The sequence below is a fragment of the Jaculus jaculus genome, chromosome 17, assembly GCF_020740685.1.
Source record: "Jaculus jaculus isolate mJacJac1 chromosome 17, mJacJac1.mat.Y.cur, whole genome shotgun sequence".
In the NCBI taxonomy this organism is placed as follows: Eukaryota; Metazoa; Chordata; class Mammalia; order Rodentia; family Dipodidae; genus Jaculus; species Jaculus jaculus.
The window spans coordinates 27,038,075-27,063,601 of NC_059118.1; the positions used below are offsets into that span (position 1 = coordinate 27,038,075).

General features: G+C 42.7%; 1 protein-coding gene across 1 annotated transcript in view; it reads right to left on the reverse strand.

Moving 5' to 3' along the window:
* The window catches only part of Msl2 (MSL complex subunit 2), a 35,114-nt gene extending 10,228 nt beyond the window's left edge, over positions 1 to 24,886 (reverse strand). The window contains exon 1 of the mRNA XM_004664347.2: positions 24,499 to 24,886. Coding sequence (XP_004664404.1) covers positions 24,499 to 24,640 — 142 coding nt within the window. The 5' untranslated portion in view covers positions 24,641 to 24,886. The remainder of the gene's footprint in view (positions 1 to 24,498) is intronic.
* Positions 24,887 to 25,527: the final 641 nt, after the last annotated feature.

Here is a 25,527-nt window from a genome sequence, read left to right on the forward strand (position 1 = left end):
GCAGTTAAACACTTGCCTGTGAAGCCTAAGGACCCCAGTTCGAGGCTCGACTCCCCAGGACCCAATAAGCCAGATGCACAAGGTGGTGCGTGGATCTAGAGTTCATTTGCAGTGGCTGAAGGCCCTGGCATACCCATTCTCTCTCTGCCACTCTCAAATAAATAAATAAAAATATTCAAGTAAAATTCATTAAGAAAACAGAACTAGGCTGGAGAGGTGGCTTAGTGGTTACGGTGCTTGCCTGCAAAGCCTAAGGACTTACATTTGATCTCCCTCCAGATCCCATGTAAGCCAGACACACAAAATGTGAAGGGCAAAGTAGCACATGCACAGTAGGTGGCGCAAACCTCTGGAGTTCAGCTGCAGTGGCTGAGAACCTAGTGTGCCATTTCCCTATCCCTCCTTTATGCCCACCCTTTGTCACTCTCCAAAATAAAAAAGAAAAGAAAAATTAAACAGAACCAGCCAGGTTCAAGTTCATTTGCTGTGGCTGGAGGTCCTGGTGTGCCATATCTCTCTTATTTAAAAGAAAGGGGGAAAAAAACGCTGGGTATGGTGGCACACACCTTTAATCCCAGCAGAGGTAGGAAGACTGCTGTGAGTTCGAGGCCTCTCTGAGACTACATGGTGAATTTCAGATCAGCCTGGGCTACAGAGAGACCCTATCTCAAAAAACCAAAGTAAAAATGTTATTCATTCATTCATTAAAAAGAACACCCGTTATAGGGCTGGAGGGATGGCTTAGTGGTTAAGGTGCCTACCTGCAAAGCAAAAGGACTCAGGTTCAATTTCCCAAGGACCCACGTAAGCCAGATACACAAGTTGGTGCATGCATCTGGAGTTTGCTTGCAGAGGTGTAAGGCCCTGACAAGGCTGTTCTCTCTCATTCTATCTGCCTCTTTCTCTCTCCCTCTCTCAAATAAATAAGTAAAAAATAAAAAAAGAAAAAAAAAAACAACAGCCTGCTGTGTTGGCACACACCTTTAGTCCCAGCACCTGGGAGGCAAAGGTAGGAGGATCATTGTTGAGTTTGAGGCCACCCTCAGACTACAAAGTGAATTCTGGGTCAGCCTAAGCTACAGTGAGACCCTCCAAAAAAAAAAAAAAAAAAATTATAGAAATTAAATGTTAAACCAGGCATGGTGGTGCATGCCTTTAATCCCAACACTCAGGAGGCAGTGTTAGGAGGATCACCATGAATTCGAGGGCACCCTGAGACTACACAGTGAATTCCAGGTCAGCCTGAGCTAAACTGAGGCCCTACCTCAAAAATGTAAAAGAAAAGAAAAGAAAAAGTTACTTATTGGTAGAGTCTCTTAAAAAAAAAAAAAAAAAAAAACGGGGAGCGTATCTGAGGGAAGATTTGATATAATCATGATCCACAGCTTTAAAAAAAAAAAAGGCCTGCACAAAAAATACATGCATTCCAAAGGGGTGCACGCGTCTGAAGTTCGTTTGCAGTGGCTGGAGGCCCTGGCGTGCCCATTCTCTCTCTCTATCTGCCTCTTTCTCTCACTGTCTGTAACTTTCAAATAAATAAATAAAAATAAAACAACAGCAAAAATATATATATATACATGCATTCAAGCTTAAAGAAAATTCAATTCTATGGAGCTGGAAAGATGGCTCAGCAGTCAAAGGCACTTGCTTGCAATGCCTGATGGCCCAATACATACATAAAGCCAGATGTACAAAGTGATGCATATGTCAGGAGTTCTTTTGCAGTGGTGTACATACACATACTCACTCACACCAATAAATAAAATATTTTTTCTAAAAGGGCAAAGGGGGAGGTCTGTGAGCAGTTGGGTCACTGGTCGAAGGCACTGATGTCATCTTGTCCCCAGGCCCTGGTGGACAGGCCAGGAAGGGAAACCGAGAAGGGGATGGGGGCAGGAAACCATAGGAACAGGCTGAAGTCTGAGGAACTGGAGCCTGGGGGATCTGCTGCCAGAGGCCAAAGCCCAAAGAGAAGCGGCTCTGGACTCCCTCCCACTCCTTGTCTCCCACTCCTTGTCTGTGGGCCTGACATGCCCAGCAGCTAGGAGGAAAAAGGCAGCAGCACAATGGCACAGTGAAGGAAGCCATTAAAGCTTGAGTCAGGGAGATGGAGAAAGAAAACAAAAACCTCTACGAGTGGGCTGGACAGATGGCTTAGCGGTTAAGCGCTTGCCTGTGAAGCCTAAGGACTATGGTTCGAGGCTTGATTCCCCAGGACCCACGTTAGCCAGATGCACAAGGGGGTGCACGCATCTGGAGTTCGTTTGCAGTGGCTGGAGTCCCTGGCGCGCCCATCCTCTCTCTCTCTCTTTCTCTCTCTCTCTCTCTGTCGCTCTCAAATAAATTAAAAAAAATTTAAAAAAAACCTCTAGGAGCTGCAAATCAAGGTAGAGGAGGAGATGAATATGAGTCCTCATCCAGGCAATGCTAGCCCAGTGATGACATCTATTGATGACAAGATGGAAGGTGATGCTAGTTCTATCTATGTTGGCAATGTGGATTACAGTACAATACCAGAATAGTTTGAAACTCATGTTCACAGCCATGGTTCAGTCAACTATATTACCATACTCTGATAAATTTAGTGGCCATCCCAAAGAGTATGCATTTATAGAGTTCTCAAAGAGTTACTGAGGACTTCCCTGGTTTTACAGGAATCTGTTTTAAAAGAAGATAAATCATGGTTATCCCCAAACGTACCAACAGACTGTTACAGTGCAGGACTACCAACTCTTAACAGTTACCAACCACAACACCCACGGTGGAGTCTACAGGAACCGAGCTAAGGCGACATCATGGTATTCCCCTTACTTAAAAATGTGTGCACTAGCTGGGCGTGGTAGTGCACACCTTTAATCCCAAGGAGGCAGAGGTTGGAGGATTGCCGTGAGTTCGAGGCCACCCTGAGACTCCGCAGGGAATTCCAGGTCAGCCTGAGCTAGAGAGAGACCCTACCTCAAAAAAAAAAAAAAAAAAAAAAATGAGCACCAGCAGAAAGAATGTAAGAGCCAAAAGAAGGGTAGGACTCCTTACAACGTGCTCCCCCCAGACGCACAGAAGTGCTGAGATTACTAAAGCAAACTTTTTGTGTGTTTGTATGAGTTTATGATCATATGGTGGCTAAAGGACATCAGGTGTCATCCACCTTTTCTTAAAAAATATTTTATTTATTTATTTACATACTTATTTGAGAGAAAGAGGCAGACAGAAAAAGGAGAATGAGTGCACCAGGGCCTCTAGCCACTGCAAACAAATTTCCAGACACATATGCCCCCTTGTGCATCTGGCTTACTTGGGTCCTGGGGAATCAAACCAGGGTCCTTAGGCTTCACAGGCAAATGCTTTTAACTGCTAAGCCATTTCACCAGCCCTCATCCACCTTTTGAGACAGGGTTTCTCACTGGCTTCCAACCAACTTGCCAAGTAGGGTAGATAGGTAAACCAGAAAACCCCAAGGAATCATACTCATCTCCACCTCCCCAGTGACGGGATTCTAAGCATGCCAATACTCCTGGCTTTTTGTTGTTGTTTTGGTTTTTTGAGGTAGGGCTTCACTCTAGCCCAGGCTGATCGGGAATTCACTATGTAGTCTACGTAGTCTCACTATGTAGAGGGTAGCCTCGAATGCATGGTGATCCTCCTACCACCATACCCGGCTACTCCTGGCTTTTTTACATGGGTTTCAGAGTCTGTCTCACAGGTCTTCGTGCCACCTCCATGGCCCAAGAACTTTTTTATTATCCATTCTATCAGTGAAATATTTATAGAGTATTTTAACAAAAAAGAAATAATCACAGCTGGGCGAGGTGATGCCTTTAATCCCAGAGTACTAGGAAGGCAGAGGTAGGAGGATTGCTGTCGGGTTTGAAGCCACCTTGAGACTACATAGTGAACTCCAGGTCAACCTGGACCAGACACCCTACCTCAAAAAACCCCAAAAAGAAAAAAAGAGGAAAAAAATCACATTAAAAAAATGATTTGGGGGGGGGGTATTACCATGGGATATTTTTTATAATCATGGAAAATGTTAATAAAAATTGAGAAAAAAAAGCAAACACAAACAAGCAAGCAAACAAACAAACAAACAAAAAAAAGATTTTTAAAAACTGTTTAAGCCAGGTATGGTGGCACACACCTTTAATCCCAGCACTCAGGAGGCAGAGGTAGATAGGAGGATTGCCATGAGTTCAAAGCCACCCTGAGACTCCATAGTGAATTCCAGGTCAGCTGGGCTAGAGTAAGACCCTACCTCAAAAAATCAAAAAAAAAAAAAAAAAGTTTAAATGTTCTGAGGCAAAATTTCACTAATGAATGATTTCAATAGCTTAACTTCAGTCTTACCCATAAAAAATGTATCCGAGAATTTACTTCATGAGTATAAAAAGATTTTACAGAATTATAATCCTGTGTCTACCACAGCCAACTCTATATATTTCTTGTGGTCATGCTTCTCTTAAAGCAAGGAGCACCTTATCAATATGCTCCAATAATACAAGTATTTTAATATACTGTTGTTATGTCACATACAGATCAGTGAAAATTCACTGATATTCAAAGAACAAGCTGAAATGCCACTAAAAGCAGGCCAAAAGTTCACAAAGTTAGGTGAAGGTAATGAATGATTAAAAACATTCTTTTCCTCTTTTTTTTTTTTTTCATTTCTTCAAACAGCATTCTTGGGTATTAGAACTTTCAATTGGCCAAGAAATCCAAAGCCTCTAATTTTATAATACTTATGTGGAAAACCATTAAGAACATCAACTGCCCTCCAATTGGACTGGAGGCCCGCTCCATAGGAGGGAATACATCCCTAATACTGAAAACCTACAACAGGAGTAGTCATGAGCCCTAGGGGTGTAACATCTGCTGATATCTGGATAAATGTATATACTATGCTTATCAAACTGCCCAGTAAGCACTTCTCTTAATATTTATACTCTTATATTAATTAAGGCTACTTTCACTTTGGGTAGAGGATCTTCTCTTTTTAGATGGCAGTGACCTTGGGAAGACTCAGAAGGTATCATAGTGCTGCAAAGAAGTGACTGGTGTACTGAGTAGCATCCTGATCACACCTTCCAGGGCTAAGGGTATAATGCGGAAGAGGCGGTGGAAAGAATTTAAGAGCCAAAGAAGGGTAGGACTGCTTACAACGTGCTCCCTCCAGACATAAAATGGCCTGGATATCCATGACCTCATAGTGCCTGACACTACCTACACAAGACCATCATAAGAGGAGGAAAAGATCATGACATCAAAATAAAAGAGAGACTGATTAAGATGGGGAGGGGATATGATGGAGAATGGAGTTTCAAAGGGGAAAGTGGAGGGAGGGAGGGTATTACCATGGGATATTTTTTATAATCATGGAAAATGTTAATAAAAATTGAGAAAAAAAGATATCACAAGACTTTCTATATAACTCAATAAAATATGCTATTCATTATGTCCTAAGATTGCTTCCCAACGAAGAGAGTAATAATAATAAAAAAGAAAGAAAAACCTTGTCGGCTGTGGTGGCACAAACCTTTAATCCCAGCACTTGAGTTCAAGGCCACTCTGAGTACATACAGAATGAATTCCAAGTTAGGCTTGTCTAGAGCAAGACCCTGACTCAAGGAGAAAAAAAAAAAAACCTTTAAACTACAAGATTAAATCCAAGGCAAAAGGATTGGAGGGGAAAAAAAGGACAAAAACACTGCTTGGTAAGACAGAATGGTGCATAATTTTCTTTTATAGGTGTTGGAAGAGTGATTTTAAAAAGGTGCTTACCAAAAATGATAAGAGAGAAAGGAGAGAATTGGCATGCCAGGGCTTCAGCAACTGAAATTAAACTCCAGATGCATGTGCCACCTAGTGTGTATGTGAAACCTTGCACTTGCCTCACCTTTGTGCATCTGGCTTACATGGGATCTGGAGAGTTGAATGTAGGTCCTTAGACTTCATAGGCAGGTGCCTTAACCGCTAAGCCATCTCTCCAGCCCATCACTACCAATGTTGTTCGAGATCTTTGCAAGATCTCAGTGCCTTTTTCTTCACTTCCAAAGTGAAGATAATAACAGTGCCCAGTCCATCAGATTACCAAATTAAGCCATAGAGAATGCTCAAAACAGGTAATAGTCTAAGCACTGGTGATGGCTTAATAAACTTTGTCAATTACAGTCTTCCCTTGGTATCCACAGAGGATTAGTCCCTAGATCCTTGCAGATACCTACAACCTTGATGTTCAACTCCACATCATAAAATTGTGATGTATTTGCATGTAATTTATATATATATATATCTTCATGTACATGTTAACTTATTTCTAATACCTGAAACAATGTGAATACTATGTATATAGCCATGTAATATTGCTTAAGGACTAATGACAAGAAAAAATATCTGTATTTATTAACTACAGACACATGTTTTTCAAATATTTTGGATTCATGGTGGGTTGAATCTTTGGAAATTTTGAGTATGGAGGGATGATTATAATTATATTCCATTTATTTAAAGTGTATTTTCAGCACTTAAGGTGTGTAGAACACAGTAGACTATCAATGTTTTGTAGAATAAATGTTTTTGGAGTCAGCTGCTGGTAAAAGTACCCACCTGGAATTTTTCCCTGGAAATTCATTAAAATAAAATATGAGCTTCTATAATACGCTGTCAAAAAAAAAAGGTGCTTACTTGTAATGCCTGATGGCCTAGGTTCGATTCCCTACTACCCACACAAAACCAGATGCACAAAATGGTGTACCTTTATAGAGTTTGTTTGCAGTGGCAAGAAGCCCTGGCACATCAGTTCAACCCCCTATCACAAACAAAAATTTTTTTGCAACTTTAAATATTTACAAAAATAATATTAGCTGGGCATTGTGGCACACACCTTTAATCCCAGCACTTGGGGGGCAGAGGTAGGTGTACCACTGTGAGTTCACGACCACTGTGACGCTACATAGTAAATTCCAGGACAGCCTGGGCTGCAGAGCAAGACTCTACCTTAAAAAACAAAACAAACATATATAAATATATATAATATAAATATATACATATATATGCATGAATATATATATACATACATATTATATTTGTATTTAGGGGTGGAGAGTGAATGAGAGAATGGGCACATCAAGGCCACCTGAGCTGCAAACTCTAGATGCACTTGCCACTTTGTCCATCTGGCTTTGTATGAGCACTGGGGAATTGCTCCAGGGCCTTCAGGCTTTCTAAGCAAGCACCTTTATAACAGTCTCTCCTTTAGCCATCTCTCCAGCCCAAGATTTTCTTCAAATCAAATCAAAGTAATATTTATATGTGATAACAGAGATTTAACCCAGGATTTACACATGCTAGGTAGGCTACCATGCTCCTAAATTTAGTAAGTTTTAAAAAAGAAAACTAACGTTTCTGAAAATATTCAAAAAAGCTGCAAGTAGTGGCGCACGCCTTTAATCCCAGCACGCAGGAGGCAAAGGTAGGAGGATCACAGTTTGAAGCCACCCTGAGACTATACAGTGACTTCCAGGTCAGTGTGGGCTAGCGATCTTACTAGAAAAAAGAGACTAGACAGGAATTTTTCTGGATTCACTTCTGTTAGTGATTCTAAAGCTAATTTCTTCAGCTACTGAATAAGGTAGCTCATCCTTTTCATCAGCTATGCCTTCCCGAATGTCCCAGGTAACTTTCCTGACCATCTATCTCAATTACATCTAGAGTCATATACACAGAAAGAAAATATATGAGGAAAAATAACAGCTTTAACAAGTAAATTTTCTTATCAGCCAGATCACAATGCTATGAAGTTCTTGGATCCTAAAACACCACAAACGTAAGCCATGACAAAATAGTTGACTGCATAAGTGGCTCATTTAATCCTGGAAAAGCATTTTCAAATGCTACAGACAGAAATTTTTCAAATATTTTGTCCAGGAATGTAGTCTTGGATTCAGCCAAGAAAATCTTTTTTCCCAGACCATGAGAGCAAGGTTTTCTTATAAAGGGTCAAACATATTTCATATCTTACAAATTTCTGTAGTGTGATCAAAAGAAGAAAACCTTGTCCATATTTTAAAATATCTCAAATTATGAAAAATTATCATGAATGCAATCCTGGGCTGGAGGGATGAGTTAGTAGTTAAGGCTTTTGCCTGTGAAACCTTAGAACCCAGGTTCAATTCCCCAGAACCCATGTAAGCCAGATGTACATGGTGATGCATGCATCTGGAGTTTGTTTGCAGTGACTAGGCCCTGGCATGCCCATTCTAACCCTAACCCTATCACTAGCTCTCTCTTCCTCCCATCCGTCTGTCTCTAATAAATAAAAATAAATAAATAAATATTAAAAAAATATTAAAAAGAAAAACAAAGTAGCCGGGCGTGGCAGTGCACACCTTTAATCCCAGCACTCAGGAGGGAGAGGTAGGAGGAGATTGCCTTGAGTTTGAGGCCACCCTGAGACTACATAGTTAATTCCAGGTCAGCCTGGACCAGAGTGAAACCTTACCTTGAAAAAAAAAAAAAAAAAAAGTAGCTCAATTTAAAAAAAAATTCTAGGGGGAGTATTAACATGGGATATTTTTAAAAATCATGGAAGTTGTTAATAAAAATTTGGGAAAAAAAGTGGCGGCACCACCACACCTGTCAATTCTTGGTCCCCCACCCCCAAGGTAGGGTTTCATTCTAGTCTAGCTAGGCTGATCTGGAATTCACTATGTAATCTCAAATGGCCCTGAACTAACAGTGATCCTCCTCACTCTGTCTCCTGAGTGCTGGGATTAAAGGTGTGCGCCACTTAAAAAAATTCTAGGTCATCCTGGGCTAGAGCAAGATCTTATCTGAAAAAAATTATTTTACTCAAAATTTATCAAATTTGTTGGGTGTGGTGGCTCACACCTTTAATCCCAGCACTCTGGAGGCAGAGGTAGGAGGATCATAGGGAGTTCAAGGCCAGCCTGGAACAACATAGTGAAGTCTAGGTCAGCCTTAGCTAGAGTGAGACCCTATCTCAAAAAAGCAACAACAAAATGATACTTGAACTCTTAACAGGATCCTGAGTGTAGTGGATGTCATTATGCACTACTTAGACTCCTCCTACTTTACGACCCAAAGATGTTACTCATTTTCTTAACTGCTGAGCCATTTCTCCAGCCCTGACTTGGAATTTATTATGTAGTCTCAGGTTGGCCTGGAACTCACAGTGATCCTCCTACCTCAGCCTCCCACATGCTGGAATTAAAGGTGTGTACTACCACACCAGGCTAATGATGGTATTTTTGAAGTGCATTGGCTCTGGTTTGTATGCTTTTGAGATAGTCTCATAGGTCCAGAATAACTTAGAATTCACTACTATATAGCCCAGGCTGTTAGCCATCTATTCCTTACAGCTATAAAGTAAACACATATATAGTTTTTGTTTACTTTTTTAATTTAATTTTATTATTTATTTGAGAAAGAGAGAATGGGTACACCAGGGCCTCCAGCCAGATGCATGCATCTCCTTGTGCATGTGGCTTAGCTGGGTCCTGGAGAATCTAACAGGGATCCTTTGGCTTTGCAGGCAAACGTCTTAACCACTAAGTCATCTCTCCAGCCCCATATATAAATGCTTAACAGCCCTAAAATGTAATGATTCCAAACTCTACAACAAGATCTATAAAAGGATGTTATCAGGGCTGAAGAGATGGCTTAGTGGATTCCCAAGGAAGCCAGGTGCACAAGTTGGCACATGCTCTGGAGTTCTTTGCAGAGGCAGGAGGCTCTGGCACAACCATTTTATCTGCCTCTTCCTCTCCCTCCCTCTCTCTCTCAAATAAAATACTTCTAAGAAGGATGTTTCAAAATTCTTATACATGTATATCTTGTTAAGGTCATACATATGAGTTGCATCTTATTTTGTATGTTGAAACTTTCCATACTTTTTACAAAGGTCCAATGAATCTTTAAATGACCCACGTAGGCCAGATGCACAAGGTGGCACATGCATCTGGAGTTCATTTGCAGTGGCTGGAGGCCCTGATACGCCCATCCTCATTCTCTCTTGATCACTCTCAAATAAATAAATAAAAATAAACAAAAAAAAATTTAAACCTTGAAATGTAGGGGCTGGGAAGATGGATCAGCAATTAAAGGCACTTACCAGCAAAGGCACTTGCCAGCAAAGCCTGCCAGACTGGGTTCAATTCCCAAGACATCCATGTAAGGGGGACACAGAAAGTGGCACAACTGTCTAGTGCTCATTTGCAGCAGCAAGAGAGCCCTGGCACAAACACATGCAAATAATTTGAATTTTTCTTTAGTCATGAAATATTCCACTAATCTCAATTTTTTTCATGCATCTAAATTCACCAGCACCTTTACATGATACAAAATTTCTCCTACTCCTGATATCCCATCCCACTAATCACTCCAATACAAACAATACCTCATTTTCCTCCAAGATAATGCCTCTTTCCCCTGAAAGCACTGAGCTCCCAACTCCTTTCTTTAACTGTCCACGTAACTTTTCTCACTTCTGCCTTTTTTCCTTAACAGCAATTCCTCCTCCCCACATACAGGAATCTCTCAGAATCAGTCCCCTATGGAAGATAAAAATTGCTATGGGGTAGGGCAGTAGGGACCCTGCTCGTGTGCAGAATGGAGAATAGGATGAAAACAAGAATACTTATAAATACAGGCTGGAGAGATGACTTAGCAGTTAAGACACTTGCCTGCAAAACCAAAGGATCCCAGTTCAATTCTCCAGGATCCATGTAAGCCAGATGCACAAGAGGGCGCATGTGTCTGGTGTTTGTTTGCAGTGGCTGGAGGCCCTGATGTGCTCTCGCTAGCTCGCTTGTGCGCACACACACACTCTCTCTCTCTCTCTCTCTAATAAATAAAAATAAATTAATTAATTTAATTTTTAAAAAGAACACATAAATACATCAAGAAGAGAGCAGACTGTCTATCAGGAGATGGGCCACCTCCACCTCATCTGCCCAGACCCAGAAGTCATTATAAGGGAAGAAGTAAATGAAGACTACTCTCACAACTAGCCTGAAAACCTATTCCAGGGAAATGGCAACAGACACTAGTCACTCAAACCTCATTAAAACAGAGATCCAAAGCCAGACATGGTGGTGCATACCTTTAATCCCAGCACTTGGGAGGCAGAGGATTGCCATGAGTTCGAGAGACCAGCTTGAGACAACAGAGTGAATTCCAGGTCAGCCTGGGCTAGAATAAGACCTTACCTTGAAAAATCAAGAAAAGAGAGGGGGGGGGGGGAGAGGGAGATAGATAGATATAGATATCCAGGGCTGGAGAGATGGCTTAGGGGTTAAGGTGCTTGTCTACAAAGCCAAAGGACCCTGGTTCGATTCCCCACAACCCACATAAACCAAATGCACAAGGTGGTTTGTTAACATCAGCTAGAAGCCCTAGCACTCCCAATTCTCCTCCCAATTCTCTCTCCCTATCTGTCTGTATCTCTCAAATAAAAATATTTTAAAAGATCCAAAACCAGGTGTGGTGGTGCATGCCTTTAATTCCAGCATTTCGGAGGCAGAGGTAGGAGAATTGCCATGAGTTCAAGGCCACCATGAGACTCCATAGTGAATTTCAGGTCAGCCTGAGCTAGAGTGAGACCCTACCTCGGAAAGAAAAAAACACCCAAAAACAAAACAAACAAAAAAGATCTAGAATCTACAAGAAAGCAACACTAAATCAGGGACTATTGTAGAAGAGAGGGCAGAAAGACTGTAAGAGCCTCAGGGTGGTGGGAATAGCCTGAGACACCGTATTTCCCCCATCCTTGCAGAGATTGACTTGAGTCCTTTTGTTCCTCACAATGAATACCAATAACACCACCAAAGATCCTGGGCAGAATTGCTGCGGAAAATCTACATATGCAATATTTTTATTTTAAAAACATGCGGCCGAACTGGGCATGGTGGTGCACACCTTTAATCCCAGATCACCATGAGTTCGAGGACAGCATGAGACTTCACAGTGAATTCCAGGTCAGCCTGGCCTAGACTGAGACTCTACCTCAGGAAAAAAAAAAAAAAAATTCTGCAGAGAGACGGCTTAGGGGTTAATAAAGTAATAAAGCCTAAGGACTTATGTTCAACTCTAAGCCAGACGTTCAAGGTGAGCGCACAAGGTCACATACCACACTAGGTGGTGCATGCTTCTCAAGTTCATTTACAAATGGCTAGAGGCCCTGGCGTGCCAATTCTTTCTCTTCCCAAATAAATAATAAGTGCTAGGCATGGTGGTGCATGCCTTTAATCCCAGCACTCAGGAGGCAGAGGTAGGAGGATCGCTGTGAGTTCGAGGCTACCCTGAGACTACGTAGTGAATTCCAGGTCAGCCTGAGCTAGTGAGACCCTACCTCGAAAAACCAAAACAAAAATAAATAAATAAATAATGAGTAAAGGCCAATCTGTTAGCCTATCTCAAAAAATAAAAATAAAGATTTTTAAACATAGGGCTGGAGAGATGGCTTAGCTTAAATTTAAGCATTTGCCTGTGAAGCTTAAGGACCCCGGTTTGAGACTCAATTCCCCAGAACCCACATTAGCTAGATGCACAAACATGTGTGTGGAGTTCGTCTGCACTTCTCCCCTAACACTACCATCTCCTCTATCTCCTTTACATTCTCCTGTGTCCCTTCATTTGATTATTTTCTATGTATCTGTAAATACAATCTGCTGTCCTTACTCCATTCCAGTATTCCTTAAGAAGTTTTACTGGGTCACAGCCCCATTAAAATATTATACACTATTTAAAAGTAACAAATAAATAAAAGAAGGGCTGGAGAGATGGCTTAGCAGTTACGGCACTTGCCTATGAAGCCTAAGAACCCATGTTCAACTCTCCAAGTCTCCCCTAAGCCAGATGCACGAGGTGACTCGAAGTTGCACACAAGGTGGCACACCCATCAGTATTTTGATTAAAGATGCTGGAGGCCCTGGCACACCAATTCTCTCCCCACCCCTTCTCTCTCCCTCCCACACCCTCTCTCTTGCATGTGCACGCAGGCCAGTCTGTTAGGCTTGCCTCAAGAAAAAAAAATCTTAGCTAGATCTGTGTGTATGTGTATGTGTGTATTGTATGACATGTATACAAAATGCATTATCAAACTCACGACTAGACTGAATTAGTTACCAGAAGTAATCACATTTCAAATAACATTGCTTGTTCATATATAATTCTGAATTATAAAATGTACTCATTTATAGAATGCTATTAGAGCAATGAATCAATGTTGAAGAATTTAAACTCCTTACTACATTCTATGCCTCTATGTTAGAACAACATGCGGAATCTGAATTAACTCATTCAACCTAGATTCAGATTCTAGTGCCATAAAGTCATGTATTTAAAAAGTGAAAGAAGGGCTAGGGAGATGGCTTAGGTGCTTGTCTGCAAAGCCAAAGGCCCTAGAGGTTCAATTCCCCAGGACCCACATAAGCCAAATGCACAAGGTAGTACCTGCATCTGGAGTTCATTTGCAGTGGCTTAGAGGCCCTGGTGTGCCCATTCTCTCTATGTCTCTCTCACTCTAAGATTGCAAATAAATACAAAATACATTTATTTATAAAAGTAAATAAATAAAACTAAAAATATTTTTAAAAATTGGAAAAGGGGGTTAGGAGATGGTCCAGCAGCTAAAGTGCTTGCCTGCCAAGCCTAAGGACCCAGGTTCAATTCCCCAGTACCCATATAAGGCAGATGCACAAAGTGGTGCATGCAGCCGGAGTTTGTTTGCAGTGGGCTAGAGGCCCTAGCATGCCCATATTCTCTCTCTCTAATAAATAAATATTTTTTAAATGAAGGAAGGGCTGGGGAGATAGCACAGTGGTGAAGGGTGCTTGCCTACAAAACTGATTGGGGCCTGGGTTCAATACCTACTACCCACATGAAGCCACATGTACAAAGTGGTACAAGCATCTGGAGTTCATTAGCCGTGGCAAGAGGTCCTGGTGAGTTCTCACGTTTTCTCTTTTTTCCCTCCACTCTGCTTGCAATGCATAAATTTTTTTAATGAAAAGAAGCTAAGCTGAGTATAGCAGTTCATGATTATAAATCACAGCACTTAGGAGGTGAGACAGGAGGATAGCTATCTATGTGTGTGGTCAGCCTGCAGAGGCATGGGTCTCAAAAGATCAAAAAAAAAAAAAAAAAAAAACAACCGCTGGGTGCAGGGGTCTAAAGAAAAGAAGAAAGAAAGAAAGAAAGAAAGAAAGAAGGAAGGAAGGAAGGAAGGAAGGAAGGAAGGAAGGAAGGAAGGAAGGAAGGAAGGAAGGAAGGAAGGGAAGGAAGGAAGGAAGGAAGGAAGGAAGGAAGGAAAGAAAGAAAGAAAGAAAGAAAGAAAGAAAGGAAGGAAGGAAGGAAGGAAGGAAGGAAGGAAGGAAGGAAGGAAGGAAAGAAAGAAGGAAAGAAAGAAGGAAAGAAAGAAGGAAAGAAAGAAAGAAAGAAGGAAAGAAAGAAGGAAAGAAAGAAAGAAAGAAAGAAAGAAGGAAAGAAAGAAGGAAAGAAAGAAGGAAAGAAAGAAAGAAGGAAAGAAAGAAGGAAAGAAAGAAAGAAAGAAAGAAAGAAAGAAAGAAGGAAAGAAAGAAAGAAGGAAGGAAGGAAGGAAGGAAGGAAGGAAGGAAGGAAGGAAGGAAAGAAAGAAAGAAGGAAAGAAAGAAAGAAAGAAAGAAAGAAAGAAAGAAAGAAGGAAGGAAGGAAAGAAAGAAAGGAAACACTGGGTGTGGTGGCACACATCTTTAATCCCAGCAAAGGTAGGAGGATCACAAAGTTTAAGGCCAGCCCGGGACTACAGAGTGAATTTCCAAGTCAGCCTATGCTAGACTGAGACCCTACCCTTAAAAGGAAAAAAAAAAAAAATTAAAAAGCTTGGATATCTCTGTATTATGTAGCACAACAACTTTTAACACCCCAAAATTAAAGACACAGAATGTTCTCCAACTAATAGGTAGGACACCTTAACATATACATGCTTGGATTCAAACTAAGAACAAAACTGATTACCCCATAAAATTGATCATGTGTACCATGTAGCAAATGGGAACAAATGAATTAACAATTCTGGACAATTAAAGTAGGCTATCTTTAAGTATGTTTTCATTCTAGCAAAATTATCTGATATGGCTTTTTACAAGCATACGTTGAAATTTAAGCCTCTAAAAATAAATCTTTTATTAGGCAAAATTTATGACTATGGAGCCACTATAAAAAAACAAACTCAGGGGCTAGAGAAATGGCTCAGCAGTTAAGGCACTTGCCTGCAAAGCCTAAAGAGCCAGTACCCAGGCAAAGCCAGATGCACAAGGTGGTGCATCCATCAGGAGTTTGTTTGTAGTTCCTAGAGGCCCTGGCACTCATTCTCTATCTGTCTCTTTCTCTCTTCAAATTAATAAATAAATATTAAAAATAAACTCAGATGGGCATGGTGGCACATGCCTTTAATCCCAGCACTCGGGAGGCAGAGGTAGGAGGACCTCTGAGTTCGAAGCCAGCCTGGGACTATAGAGTGAGTTCCATGTCAGCCTTGGCTAAAGTGAGACCCTGCCTTGAAAAAATGAACAAAAGAATGAACTTAGAGGCTAGGGAGATGGCTCAGTAGCTAAGAGCACCTGCCTCTTAAGCAGGAGACCTTTTAGGCCAGAGAACCCAAGAATCCACTGTAAAAAGCTCAGCATGCCAACACAGATCTGTAATTCCAGTTCATGGGAGAAGAAGGGAGAGGCTGGAGAATCACTGGGTCTTGTTGAGCAGGTCCAGGCTGAGGAAGACTGTCTCAAGGAAGTATGCAGATGACCACAAGAGAAGGTAAATCAAATGACCACTAGAGAAGGTGAACCAACAGGACACCAACATTCTCCTCTAGCAGAAAGCACTTCTGCACACACACAGATACATACAACACACACACACACACACACACACCCCTTCACTCCCAAAAAAAAGAATAAACTAAGGTCAAGAGAAATCAAGACCAGAGAATCCTAAGACAGCATCATACTTTTACTGGTGGCTCAAGACTATTTTCCTTTTAATTGTTGATTGAACAGTTCTTGAAATCTGCTACTTACACCCACCCATTTTATCCTAGTAGTAAACCAAATGGCAAACACATACTTCGAAAAACCCAGGAGATGGCTGGGCATGGTGGTACACGACTTTAATCCCAGCACTCTCAGGAGGCAAAGGTAGGAGAATCACTCTGAGTTCAAGGCCATCCTGGACTAGGGTGAATTCCAGGTCAGCCTGGGCTACAGTGAGATCTTACCTAAAGGGGGGAAAAAATTCTAAGGTTTTAATGAAATTATTAGATCTCTAATCAAATATTCAAGCAGTGATGCCCAGAATAACATTAGACCTTTTAACAATCCTACAAATTATTTTCTTTAAAGTATCTTAATAGTAGTGTGCAAGAACACATTTTAATTTAAAACAAGAAAAAAAGAATGGCAGACATGCATTAGTCACTTAAAAACAAAAATACTGAGTGGAGGGTGGAAGAGGAGTGGGAGGAATCTTGGCTTTGAATTTTTGATCCTCCAACCTCCCCATCCATCCAGCCTTCTCATCCAAAATGATGGGACCACAAGTGAGCACCACACTGCCTCAAAATGCTCCAAATAACTTTGTTTGGTTTGTTGGTTGGGTTTTTTTGTTTGTTTTCTGTTTTGCTTTGTTTTTTGAGATGGTTCTTGCTACCGAGCCCTGACTAGCACAGAACATTTTTTGTAGAACAGGCTGGCCTCAAACTTACAGCAATCCTGCTGCTGCAGCCTCCCAGGTGCCAACACACCCAACTCCAGGTAATTATTTTAAAGCTCACTACCTGTTACTTTAAGTAAATAAGTGCTACTCTATTCTATTAGTAAAAACTGTATGTGTGTCAATCTTACAAGGATTGAGGATGGAGAAAAATAGCTGAACACTGAAATTTTAAAAGTATGAATGCTACTCAAACCAAATTGTTAACATCTGAAATTGAAACCTCTGGTATTCAAGGTGATAAATCAGTAGTACATAGAAAGTAAGCTTCAGGCAATTAATATTAAAAATTAAAAACCCACGAGCCAGGAGTGGTGGCACACGCCTTTAATCCCAGCACTCCCAGCAGGATTGTCACCAGTTTGAGGCCACCTTGATACTACATAGTGAATTCCAGGTCAGCCTGAGCTAGAATGAGACCCTACCTTGAAAAACAAAAAAAAACACCTCAAAACCCAAACACTCCCCACACCACAGATGATTACGTGAGGATGCATCACTAGTAAGGCCCTCAACATATTCATAAACCAGCCATGCCTCATTTCATATTATAGTTAAGAATTAGAGAATGCCAGACATCATTATCATTATAATTAAGTATGACTTTTATAGTGTTTCCAAGTTACAGAGCACTTTTGTGTGCATTTATTTCATTAGTTTTGCATTTTAGCAGAGTTAATAATTGTTCACGTAATTATTACCAATAAGACAATACAGACTGTTTAACTGTGCACAACTGATCCATAGCTGAACAATCAATTAACAAATCAATACAAATCTAGAACCAAATTTCCCAAACCAGTTTCCATGAAACCAGGAAATTTACTGTACTACTGTCTTGGAAAGTCATCACAAAATTCATTAGCATCTTTAAAACTGATTATGCCTGTCAAGAAATTTGCTTAACACACCACTGCTTAAATTTACTGACATACCACCTCACACAATCAGTATTCTAAGACAACACTACTATCCTATCTCCTAGGTACTGAAATGAGTCCACATCGGTATTGGGGGGCGGGGATGCTACACAGGAATGTATCTTTTTACAAAGCTTCTCTGATGCACAAACAGGTTTAGGAACCACAAAAAACATTGTAGCCTTTTGTTTTGTTTTTCACCTTGAAGTCATCTTTCACAGTAACAAAAACTCCTGCAGATTTTTTTTGTGATGTTTTATCATCTAAGAACTATTTCGATCAGCATATCTAAGAAGAAAATCAGTGGAGGGGGAATTTAGGAGAAAAGGGGGATATGGAGAGGGGATTATGCTCATGTATGTTGCCTGTATTTACGGATGTTGTTAATAGTAATTAACAGGGTTGGAGAGATGGCTCAGCAGTGAAGATGCTTGCCTGCAAAGCCTAACAACTGGGTTCAATTAGAAATAAGACACACGACTGGAGAGATGGCTTAGTGGTTAAAGGTGCTTGCCTGCGAAGCCTAAGGATCTAGGTTTGATCCTCCAGGTCCCATTTAAGCCAGATGCATAGGCACATGTATCTGGAGTTTGTCTGCAGTGGCTAGAGGACCTGGCATGCCCATTCTTTTTCCCTGTCTCTGTCTCTATCTCTCTCTCTCTGCCTTTAATAAATAAATATGAATCTTAAAAAAAGAAGATATAAAAGCCATCCTCCAACAGTTGAACATTTTTTTGGTTGAACATTTTATCAAAGGCTTTCTGAGTTAGTTGTTCAGAAGACTAAATTCTCAGTATGAAGAACAATCTAATAATACCTCCTTGAGAACCTATGTAAAAACTGAGCTGGGAGGAGCAATGACACCATGAAGAAATTCTTGAGGCTTCACACAGTCACTGGCAGTGCTGCACTCACACCTTATGATAGTCACTAGAAACTCAATGGCCTCTTCTAACCTTAAATTCCCATATTATATGTGGGCAGAATTCCAAATTTCAGCACATGAGGCACACATTTCACTTTCAAGGGGGCCACACACAGATTTCCCAGATCAAAAGCCTTTTTTAGGTTGTACACTGGACCTCCAATGCTTTATTGTAACTGTCAGAAAACATAAGGTACTTCCCAAATGCATTAGATCAAGCATCATCTTATGCATGTTTCTGTGGGCTAGAATAAATAAAATACATGAATGTATATATACATATACACATATGTAAAATACACATATTAAAAAGTTATGTAAATGTAGCCAGGTGTGGTGGTACACGTTTCAATCTCAGCAATAGGGAGGCACAAGTAGGAGGATCGCCATGAGTTCAAGGCCAGCCTGAGACTACATAGTGAATTCCAGGTCAGCCTGGGCTAGAGTGAGACTCTACCCTGAAAAACCAAAAAGTGGGATGGAGAAAGGGCCTAGTAGTTAAGGCATTTGCCTACAAAGCCAGAAAACCCGGGTTCGATTCTCCAAGACACATGTAAGTCAGATGCGCAAGGTGGCACATGAGTCTGGAGTTCGTTTGCCTTGTCTATAGGCCATCCCCCCCCAACCTTCTTTCTTTCTTTCCCTCCCTACCTCTCCCCCACTCTCTCATATAAATAAAAAAACTGGCCTGGCATGGTGGTGTATGCCTTTAATCACAGCACTCAGGAGGCAGAGGTAGGAGAGGTAGAAGGATCGCCTTGAGTTCGAGGTCACTCTGAGACTACATAGTGAATTCCAGGTTGGCCTGAGCTAGTGTGAAACCCTCCTCAGGGGGAAAAAAAAAAAATTTAAAGTTATGTGAATGTGATAAAATCAATCTCTGGTTCTCTCAAATTCTAGAAGTTGAAAGTGTCTTTAATGGTTAACTCATCTCTCCAGCCTACAAAACTTGATTTTTTTTTAAATGCCTACAATTAAGACCTTTTTTTCCCTAAAATATGATTTCATCAGCACCATGCTCTAACCAACTGAGCTAACTGGCCAGCTGCAACCTTATATTTAATGTCTTTTCTTCTTTTTTTGGTTTTTTCGAGGTAGGGTCTTGCTCTAACCCAGGCAGGCCTTAAATTTATGGCTATCCTCTTACCTCTGCCTCCCAAGTGCTGAGCTGGGTAATACCATTTTCTCAAATCCAAGTTCGAATTTTGGAAAATGTGCCCATAAGAGCACCATTATAAGAAACTACTGTAAAGAACTTAAAATCCCATCTGGCATAATGGAGCCTACCAGTAGTCCTAGTACTTAAGAAGCTGACGTACAAATTTGAGATCCTGTCTCAAAACAATGTAAAAATAGGGGCTGAAGGAATGGATTAGTGGCTAAGGCGTTTGCCTGGAAAGCCAAGGACCCAGGTTCAATTCCCCAGGATCCACGTTATCCAGATGCACAAGGTGGCACATGTGTCTGGAGTCCATTTGCAGTGGCTGGAGGCCTTGGTGTGCCCATTCTCTCTCTCTCTTTCCCTCCCTCCTTCTCTCTGTCAAATAAATAAGTAAAAATGTGTTTTTTTTAAGCATAAAAACAGGGCTGGATTGGGCTGGAGAGATGGCTTAGCGGTTAAGCGCTTGCCTGTGAAGCCTAAGGACCCCGGTTCGAGGCTTGGTTCCCCAGGTCCCACGTTAGCCAGATGCACAAAGGGGCGCACGCTGGAGTTCGTTTGCAGTGGCTGGAAGCCCTGGCGCGCCCATTCTCTCTCTCTCCCTCTATCTGTCTTTCTGTGTCTGTCGCTCTCAAATAAATAAAAAAAAAAAAAAAACAGGGCTGGAGAGATGGCTTAGCGGTTAAGCGCTTGCCTGTGTGTAAGCCTAAGGACCCCGGTTTAAGGCTCAATTCCCCAGGACCCACATTAGCCAGATGCACAAGGGGGCTTACGCATCTGGAGCTCATGTATGGTGGCTGGAGGCCCTGGAGCACCCCTCCCTCCCTCCCTCTCTTCCTCTTTCTCTGTTGCTCTCAAGTAAATAAATAAAAAAGTGGACTGATTGAGATTGAGAGGAGATATGATGTAGAATGGAATTTCAAAAGGGAAGGTGGGAGGAGGAAGGGCATTTATTTATTTATGGGATTTATTTTATTTTATTTTTCATTTTTCAAGTTAGGGTCTCACTCTAGCTCTGGCTGACCTGGAATTAACTGTATTCTCAGAGTGGCCTCGAACTCATGGCGATCCTCCTACCTCTGCCTCCCGAGTGTTGGGATTAAAGGCGTGTGCCACCATGCCCGGCTTTGTATCCCTAATTTTACATTTTTTTTTGGAAGGTTTTATTAACAACTTCCTTGATTATAAAAAATATCCCATGGTAGCCGGGCGTCCTGGCGCACGCCTTTAATCCCAGCACTTGGGAGGCAGAGGTACAAGGATTATGAGTTCGAGGCCACCCTGAAACTACAGAGTTAATTCCAGGTCAGCCTGGACCAGAGTGAGACCCTACCTGGAAAAGCCAAAAAAAAAAAGGGATACAGAGATGGCTTAGCAGTTAGCTCACTTGCCTGCAAGGCCTAAAGACCAGAGGTTCAATTCCACAGTACTCATGTAAAGCCAGATACACAAAGTAGCACATGCATCTGGAGTTTGACTGCAGTGTGTTCTAGCACACCTATTCTCCCCCTACACACACCGTCCCCAGCTTGCAAATAAAAAAATTAAAATTGGAGCTGGAAAGATGGCTTGATGGTTAAACTGTTTGCCTACAAAGCCAAGACCCTGGTTAGATTCTCCAGAGCCCATGTAAGCCAGATGCCCAAGTGGGACACATGCATCTGGAGTTCGTTTGCAGTGGCTGGATGCCCTGGAGCAACCATTCTCTCTCAAATAAATGAAGTATTTTCTTAAAAAAATTAAAGTTGAGCCGGGCGTGGTGGCGCACACCTTTAATCCCAGCACTCAGGAGGCAGAGGTAGGAGGATTGCCGTGAGTTTGAGGCCACCTTGAGACTCCACAGTGAATTCCAGGTCAGCCTGGGCTAGAATGAGACCCTACCTCGAAAAAAATAAATAAATAAATAAATAAATAAATAAAGTTAGAGCTGGAGAGATGGCTTAGCAGCTAAGCACTTGCCTGTGAAGCCTAAGGACCCCAGTTCAAGGCTCGGTTCCCCAGGACCCATGTTAGCCAGATGCACAAGGGGGCTCCCGCATATGGAATTCATCTGCAGTGTCTGGAAGCCCTGGCACACCCATTCTCTCTCTCTCTCTCTCTCTGCCTCTTTCTCTGTATGTCACTCTCAAATAAATAAAAATCAACCAAAAAAAATTAATTAAAACTGACTTACAGATTCAAAAAAAAAGGTGGCAAACACAGAAATAGCTGGAGACGTAGCTCAGTAGCAGAATACTTGTTTAACATGTGCAAGTCCCTGAGTTCTATACCTGGCACCGCAAAAATAACATAAAAATCTTTAAAATTCCAAGTACCTACACACTATTCAAAACTGCTTTCCTACTGGAGAGCTAAGTCCCACCATCTAGGGAAAAGGGGGCCTACCAAATGCTACCAATTAATGGCATCACTCAGAGTAGCTATTTCAACAGGATAGTCAGTCAGCAAGCCTTACGGCCCTCTGGGTCCCCTACTTTATTACCTCAAAAGCACATCTATCGACCCAACTCAAAAACACAGTGGGGATGGGGAAAGAGATCAGTATCAAAGAAGTCAGGGCAGCTCTATCTTATCAATCTCCAAACCATCAAAAGCTATGTACATACAAAGCAACCCATAAAAGTGAGAGTGGGGGAGGGGGACTAGAGAAGTAGCTCAGGGGCAGAGTTCTTCTGTAGGTCGTGGGTTGGACGAGTACTACCTAGAAAACGAGAATGGGGTGCCATGAAATCAAGCAAGTTCTCCACAGTTCACTTCCGTTCACAAATTTTAAACTGAAAGTAAATTCTCAGTCTAGGCCAAAGCTCTCATTTTACACATTAAGAAACTGAGGCACGGGCTGGAGGGAGAGATGGATCATCAGTTAAGGAGCTTGCCTGCAAAATCTAACGATTTGAGTTCGATTCTCAAGTACCCATGTAAAGCTAGATGCACAAAGTGGAGCCTGCATCTGGAGTTTGTTTGCAGGAGAGGCCCTGGCACACTCATTCATATTCCATATATATAACTGTGTCTCTGCTTGCCAATAAATAGATACTTTTTTTAAAAAGTGAGGCCAAGCACAGATAAGTGATTTGTCCAGGGCAACTGCTACCCATAAAAGCATTAAGTCTGCTATCAGTCATAGCAGCACTTAATCACTTATACTGTTGCTTAAACGTTTGGGATTTAGGGCTAAGGAGATGGTTTAGCAGTTAAGGCGCTTGCCTGTGAAGCCAAAGGACCCAGGTTCCATTCTCCATGACCCATGTAAACCAAGGTGGCACATGCATCTGGAGTTCATTTACAGTAGAGATCCTGGCGGGCTGGCCGGCCTGCTGTCTGCCTGCCTGCCTCCCTCTCTCCAACTCTCTCTCAGATAAATTAAGTTAAATGTTTGGGATTAAATACCTGACCAGGAAAGAAACAGGAAAAGAAAGGAAAAAAAAAAAAAAAAAGAGGGCTGGATAGATGGCTTAGCGGTCAAGACACTTTGCCTGTGAAGCCTAAGGACCCAGATTTGATTCCCCAGTACCTACGTAAGCCAGATGATACAGAAGTTGGCACTTGTCTGGAGTTCATCTACAATGGCTAGATGTCCTGGTGTGCCCATTCATTCTCTACCCCCCAAATAAATATTTAAAGAAAGGAAATAATCTTTACTTCTGCTGCACCCTTCAGTGTCTTGCCTCAAAGCTAATCAAAGAATGCTGGATGAATAGCAAAGAAACCAAAAATTACTCTTCTCTAATTTTAAAATGTCTCTATTTATTATTAAGTTACGAAAAGTGGATGAACAAAACCTCCAATTTGGGATAGAATAGTCACATTAGGTGGAGTTTATCTACTTAGTGTCTTGCTCATTGCCCTTTCTTTTGTATTTAACTTTTCATTCTAGGTTTCCTGAAAAATCAAGTATCATGTAACTAGTTACTGTAGGTGCACAACACAAATTGCATACTTTTTAAAGCATTCCAAGGAACGATTTTGTTTTACTCTCATCTCTCGCAAATAATTTACAAATATCCTAGACAAGAGTCAACACTATTTTGAACAAAAGCATCTAAAATAACCCTCTAAGACCGGATGTGGAGGCGCATGCCTGAAACCCTAGCATTCAGGAAACTGAGACAGGAGGATTTCAAGTTAGAAGACTACCAGGTCACCGTACATTAAAAGTACAAATTAAGTCAGAAACGTAATCTGTAAAAATCTCACCATCTATAAAGCACTTGAAGTTCTATCTGTCTTTCCTGGCTCACTACTAACCGTTGTAACAATCTGGGGACAGGGAGAGTCTCTCGTCTATCTCTGGCTGGGGGTGCATATTATACAGCTCCCGGCCCATCTACCTTCCTTCCGCAGAACCCCAGTTTAGCGGAGACAACCACGCCACATGTACCGCTCTTAATGTTTAACACAGGCAATTCAAATCGGCCCCTGCAGCAGATTAAAGAAAAGCAGCATTGTGCTGTATCTCAAACCCACTTAAAACACCACCGCCAGAGGAACCGAGGCGAGATAAACGGTTTTGGACGTGAAGGCCGCCCTACAAAGCGGTCTGAAAGGGTTCTCGGCCTTCCCGAAGCGCCGGGCAAAAGTCCCTCGACGAGTTTCAAAACTAATGGCCATCTACTACTGCACAATAACAAAGCTGAATACGAACTACCACGCCGTCAAGCCATCCGCGCTAGACACTGCCAGAGGCTTTCTGAAAGCAAGCATAGAAAAGGGAACAATAAAAAGCGTCTCACCGCAGACACAGCACGAGAGGGACTGTCGGAAGTAAGGCAAGAGCCTGTTAATCTCTGTAAACGCCTTGGGGTCTCCGGGGTCGTAGTTGAGCACTAGGCGGCTCGCGGAAATGTAGAGAGCAGTAGCATTCACGGGGTTCATTGCAGACACTTCGACACCAAGGGCTCCCGGTCGAAAAGAAATTCCAGATCCAACTTTGTAAGCAGCCGGGGAACAATGGAGAATTTGCAACAATTCGGAAGAAACCCGGGCAGAACCGCTGGCCAAAGAGGCAACCGAAATCCGTGTAAGTTTGTGAAGCTGAAGCAATCCTCCCACACATGGGGCCTTCGGCGCCCCTCCTCCGTCCCCGAGACGAGACTTGCAGACCACAGGCAGGCGGGCGGGGGGGGGGGGAAGGGGTTAAAATAAAATAAAATAGAAGAGCTAGAAACTAGCGTTCGAGTTCGTCCGGGGCGACGGCGGGGCGGGAGTGGGCGCTCAGTCTAGCCCCGCGGCTCGGCGGGCGGCCTGCGCTCCAGCAGCATGTCGGGCGGCGGAGGCACCTCGGGGTGGAGGCTGGCGTGCACGGGAGCAGGCCCGGCAAGGCTCCGAGGTGGTGCAGCTGGAGCGGCAGCGGCGGCGGCGGCGACGGCAGCACGCTTCTCTCCGGCTGCGGGGTGGGTGGAGGGGGAGGAGAGCCCTTACTCCATCGCAGCGCCGGCGCGCGGAGGCATCGGCGAAAGCGGGAGGCTACGGCGCAGGCGTCGGGTTCCCGGATCTAGTGCACGAAGCTGCCGCGGAGAAGAGGGAGGAGGAGACTGCAGCTTCGGCAGGCGGGCGCCACCGCCGTGCTCGCCATAGCCGACGCGCGGCCCACCCTGCGCCCCTGTCCGCCGGCCGCGCGGCTCGCACAGTCCAGTCCGCTTGTTCCTGGAGGGCCGGGCGGAAGTGCGCGCGGGCCGCGGCGGCGGCGGCGGCGGCGGCGGCGGCGGCGGGAGGGGGCGGGGTGCAGGCCCCGAGGGCCGCGGCGGCGCCCCTCGCTCCTC